We start from the raw sequence: 6054 nt of genomic DNA, 5'->3' as shown, positions 1-6054 counted from the left end.
ACCTAACCTAACCCTAACCCTATTTTTAAAAAATATAAAAATATAATTTTTAATTGTTGTAAAAATTAATTGTTGTTATTAAAATGTTGTAAATAAATCATGTAAATATTTGCGTTAATTGGGAAAAAAATGTTAAACGGATAAAGATAGAAAAATACAGAAAAGAGGAAAATAATTAGAAAACGGATGGGATTCAATCCACCGACCTATCATACTTGACGCTTCTGCTGTACTCGCTAGGCTATTGAGTCATATTGAAATTAAAATTTTTTGATGTGCTGTATATGACGACACTGTGACGTCATTGAGCAGCGAAACAAGCTCAAACAGCGCTTACTACAGCCCTATGTTCTTGATTGACCTAGGGAAAAAAATCACGCGGCCTGCCTTATGCAGGCCTGCCTCACGCACTCTACCGTTGTTCACCACCTAAAAATAGTGCTAGCATTTACGAACGTATACGCTTAAATCAACGTGCTCCGGATACAGTCAAGAGTAGGTAATAAATGTTATATTATCTACTCTTGATACAGTGAATTGAGGGTGGGCATATGTTTTCATGATTCCATGTTCCATGATGTTTTCATGATGTTTTTTATTGATTGATTTATTTATTTCGATAATTACCAAAGCATACATTCCATCGATAACAGCATAAATAAACGAAATGCAGCTAGAAAATTATCGTGGATGAAAACACAAAAAAGCGTGGCTAACACACTTATTTCCATTGTGGTCCAACATAACATTGTACATACTATACTATAAACTATAGCAAATATATACCCACGATCCCCAAAATTTCTGAGTGATACAGTGATACGTACAGTACAAAACATTGAAATACAGCATAAAGAAAAAATATATACAAAAAAAAAACTTCAGCATATTTTGTACAAGTAAAGTGATTAAGGTAAGTGTTGAGCAGTTTTTTCTTTTTTCTTTTTAATAGAAGCTTTCTGAGTGATACAATACAAAACAGAGACAGATACATGAAGAAAAAATATAAACGAGAAAAAAACTTCACCTGTACAGAATATGCTTACCGGCTAAACATTTACCGTAATCAGTTTATACTTTGCCGTGGGATTACATATTCATATCCCACATTTACTCATCACTGTGTTTCACTTTTGGTTGCATTGGGACCCGTGTTGAAATTCTAAACTCGCATTCCAGCCATCATCGTGGCCCAATCGTGGTTTAGCCATAGTTTTAGCACCTCGGATTACGTTTGCGAAAATAAGGGCCGGCGTCCCAAACTAGTGTAGCAAAATCGGGTGTCACTGCAGAGTGCTGCCACCTATTGACAAAAGAAAGGGAAAGAAGGAGAAAATGGCGGTAAGTCTAAGTTGTTGTGTGAATATTTAGCTGTGAGTATATTGTATGTGCGCGGTTATTGTACGCATCTAGTGCGGCGTAGACGCACTAAGTGCCGCGTTATTGTGCGGCGTTAATAGTACGCGTTATTGTGCGGCGTTAATAGTACGTATATTATTGGTGCGGCGTTGCGTAGGTGTATGGTTATTGGTGTATGCGTAGTGTAGAGCCGTGTCTACACATACAGTGTGGCGTGTACATGTGAGCGTGGCGGCGCGGCTAACGCTCTATTAGGAGTGTTCCCAACTTTGATATTATTAATGATTTATGATTAATGATTGATAATCCTAATCCTAACCCTAACCCTAACCTAAATGACATTAAACCACAAACTAATATATGACCATAACCATTTTTTTTGTTTAGTATTATGTTTATATTTTTAAATGAGGTATGTTTAGGGTTAGGGTTAGTGTTAGGGTTAGGGTACACTTCTGTAGTACAAGTCTGGTACACTTTGTGTATACATATATGTACCTCGGGTACATATCTGTAGTACTTGATACGACAACGACCCCTTGAGCGATGATAGCACAGCTAGCGCCCAATATTGAGTGATCTTAGACTATAGTTTTGTTAGAAGCAATTCGAACGTGAATATCATGTAGGTTATATAAAAAAAAGTGGATTATTTTTTAACAACAGGCGTTCATGCCTGTAATATTGAGTAATATTAGACTATAGTAGGCCTATTGTTGGAAGCAATTCGAATGTGAATATCATGTAGGCTAAATAAAAAAGTGGATTACTTTTAACAACAGGCGTTCATGCCTGTAATATTGGTAATATTAGACTATAGTTTTGTTGGAAAATGTTCGAACGTAAATATCATGTATAGGCTATATGAAAAAATGCAATATTTTCTAAGAACAGGCATTTATGCCTGTAATATTGAGTAATATTAGCGGATAGTTTTCTAGCAAACAATTCGAACATGAATGTCACGTATATATGACCAGGTGGTTTATTTTTTATCAACAGGCATATATATGCCTGTAATACTGAGTTCTCCTCACCAGAGCACATGGTTTTATAGCAAAGAATACAAACATGAATATCGAATATACCATGTGTCTAGGTGGATTTTTTTTAAACAGGTTTTATAATGCCTGTAATACTGAGTAGTATTTTTTCAAGGGAGGCGGGAATGCTTGTAGAAATATTGTTCGTCACTGATACGAGAACATGCCATTCTCACCAAACCTTACAAAGCAAACCTAACCAAGACTAATGAGAAATAGTATATATTCCTTCCCCCTTACAAAAGTTGATACCTAATCAGTCTCAGCAGTCCTACCCTACCATTCGCTTTAGTGTAAGAACATCCTTCCAGTTCTAAAACTACCTCGGGTACATATCTGTACATACCTGATACGACAACGACCCCATCTGCCACACTTGCCGTTGCGTGCTATACGCTAGGAATGCGTTCGCCACGATGGGAATGGCGGCGCGTTCGCCACGCTTTGTGTCACGCTGCTAGCGGCGGTGGCGCAACCGCCGCCGCCGCCGCCGTCGTCGTCGTCGTCGTCGTCGTCGCCGCTGTCGTCGGCACCGAGTGTGCATTACGTCACAGCCGGCATAACCCTCCCCCCCCCGCGTTACGCGGGTGTATTATATGAGGAGAAAGCCGCCCGCGATAGCTGCTAATGCACTGCTGTTCTTCATAGGCGCACATGCGATGCGCGTGCGTGGCCGAGGTCTTTACAATTGTGGCCGCACCCACCACATATGCATAATGTATAATATATTATAATATATCGTATGAATAAGTATGAGTATTTTTCCTGTCGGCAGGTGGAGGCACTGTACGCGCAGCTGGATGAGCAGACGAGTCTGGCGCACGACCAGGTGCAGGCTCTGCTCGACGATCGCCGCGTTCTGATGGACGAGGCGGACGCGATGCGATGTCGCGACGTCGCCCAGATCGAGGAACTCACCTCCAGGTGGCGCCACCTTGCATCTCCGTGACGAACGATGGAGATTAGACGTTAACGCTTGTTTTGTTTTTCTTTACGATGATCGCGGCAGGCCGAGCGTCGCACTGTCATGCTCCAGTGTCTTCGGAATTGAATCCTAATTGGAAATTGAAATGACCTATTTGAATCGTAATCGGATCAGCATGCTAGAAATGGCCAATTGATATCAAACAATACACACTTTCCGTGTATGAAGTTTCTGTGCGCGATGATTCAATAATTTTGCCCCGTTAACGTTTTACGCCATCTAACATTTTCGTGTTAACGCTGTGAGTGTACTCTCTGTGGATAAATAGTTGATTACTGATCGTGTCTACGTGTGTGCATAGGGTGCGAAATTAACGCGAGTCCGGAGTCAATTACTCCCTAACTTACTGTCGGACTCCCTGGTTTGACATATGCAGGAGTCCGTGTGACTCCCTGAACATTCTGCGATACTAACTAGTTCGTTCCAGAGCACGGCCTCGCGGAATTAGCGTATTTTTTCAGCAAATGTCCAAAGAAAATTTGGCAGACGTGCAACCCCATAAATCTTCAAAATAAGCACATGCGTTATTGTTATTATCTTTAGTTTTGAACTTCAGACTGCGGACTCCCTCATTTTGCTGCGGACTCCCTCTTTTTGAGGGCAGGGAGTCCGTTGCACTCCCTTGTTCGAAAGTTAATTTCTACTCGTGTGTGCAATGCAGAAGGCGTTGATAGTGTGTGTGTGTGCTGCAGGCTGCAAAAAACCGAGGGCCTACTTCACGAGAGCACCCGCGACTACCTCCAACTGAAGTACCAGGGTAGAGCCGAGGAGAGGCAGTGGATGTCCGAGAAAGAGGTGCTGCTCAGAGAACTGGACCGATACAGGCAAGCAGTCTCGATCTTTGCTTTCGCATGCGCGATTTGATAGTGTGAATCATGATTAACTTGGCATGGTGAGGCATGAAATTTGGGAAATTAGGTTCGTTAGCATTTCACGTAAAATATTCATTGGTATATTGTATTTTTGGATGACGTGTGTATCATCAGGATTTATACCTATAGTAAAATAATCACAAATTTACATGTTCTGTACTTCAAACTGACTTCAACTTCAAAAAAGTAGCATTTTTTTAATTGCTCATTTTTTTTGGCTGAAAGGGTTGTGTCACAAATCTGACATGATAACAATATCATACACCCTGGTTACGAAACATACCACAACCAATTCCATGCAAAATTTGCAATTTCATAATTTTGATTATAATTGGGAGGGCAGATCACATCAACAGAGGCATCCCGCTGAAGTAGGCGGGTCACCTCTGGGCGACCTGAACCCGTAAAGAAATTCCTCACGACATAGCGTGAGCCCTGGTTATCTCACCAGGACCGTTATTTTCCTTACTCATTAGTTTAAGGCCAAAGAATTAAGGGGCTACCGCATCACTATATTGTTGCGTGGCAAAACACAATCTGTGGTGTGTAACGTGCAGTAAAGTGTACACGCATTTCCTTTTGTTATTTTATGTTTTATGTGAAACGTTATCAGAAACGGATACAACGGCCCTCTGAAAAAGATTTACTTAACTTAATTATTAAATTGTTAATTATTTGTTAAAGATTTACGCTGCCGGTTAGAGAAAAATGAGAAGCATAATGTAGATTTAATTAAAGTTCTTCATTGCTTGTCATGGCACCCACCTCTAGCATGTCTCACCCATAGAAATAATATAGGATGCGCGATGCAGAACGCGTGATCCTCTCAGACGAACACACGTGTGTTCACTGTAGACACGCGATCTGGAACGCGTGATCTTCTCAGACGAACACACGGGTGTTCACGGGAGACGTACTATCCTGATCGCGAGATCTTCCCAAACGAACCAACGTATTAACCAGCGAACCATCTAGCCGTGATTTGCACGGTCAGTTTTGAAACTGCACGGCCCAAAAAATTTAAAAGATTTAAAAATTTTCCGGGGGAGGCCCCCCCTACTCACAGACTAACGGATACACAGACTGGACGCAACGCCAAAATAGTGTTATGGAATTGAATGGTGGCGCCGCTTAGCGAATGTAGGGGTACACTAAAAATCTGGCTGTGGTGACACACCGTAAATGTGTAACGTTGTAACATAATATTAAAACGTCTCTATCGTTAATTATAATATTTGGACTGGAGTTTAATTATACATTCCTGAATCTAGAAGGTCAAATATTAGTCTTCAAGTAGATTTTGCTCTATTAAACGGCTGTACATTTATTTTTACATGCAAAACGATCATCCACACCGTATCACAGACCATACACAGACTAATGCGCAATACACACATAACATCACAATGCGTAATGTGAACACTGTACTGTGCTACAGTCTGTAGTTTAATTTATTCCTCAGTCTGTGACCGGATTTTGTAAGATGTTTGTTTTTTCTACAAACAATAATAATAAAAACGATATAATTTCCATATTTTTTACTCAAATACCATTAATCACATTTATTGCTAAGAAGCTTAATCACAAGTGCTGGAGCTTCAGCAATTTACGATTCTGCTTGTTTCTAGGTTCGGAATGCAGGAGGGTTACTGACTTCTATCAGAGATGGCCCGAACTGCATTTTTTCTTAGCCTCTTAATTTTTTTGACTTGCTCTTAATTGTGTTTTTAGCTCATCTGACATAGTCAGATGCAGCTTGTAGAATCGCATGATCGTCCGTGCGTCCGTCCGTCTG

General features: G+C 40.7%; 1 protein-coding gene across 1 annotated transcript in view; it reads left to right on the top strand.

Moving 5' to 3' along the window:
• Nucleotides 1–6054, top strand: part of LOC106815764 (coiled-coil domain-containing protein 77-like) — a gene marked incomplete at its 3' end in the record, with an annotated part of 15861 nt that overhangs the window by 4079 nt on the left and 5728 nt on the right. The window contains 2 exon segments of the mRNA XM_014820271.1: nucleotides 3178–3326; nucleotides 4080–4236. Of these exon segments, the coding sequence (XP_014675757.1) occupies nucleotides 3178–3326; nucleotides 4080–4236 (306 nt within the window).

This window comes from Priapulus caudatus, unplaced genomic scaffold, assembly GCF_000485595.1.
Source record: "Priapulus caudatus unplaced genomic scaffold, Priapulus_caudatus-5.0.1 Scaffold1195, whole genome shotgun sequence".
Taxonomy (NCBI): Eukaryota; Metazoa; Priapulida; class Priapulimorpha; order Priapulimorphida; family Priapulidae; genus Priapulus; species Priapulus caudatus.
This window is presented reverse-complemented; position numbering and strand designations above follow the sequence as displayed.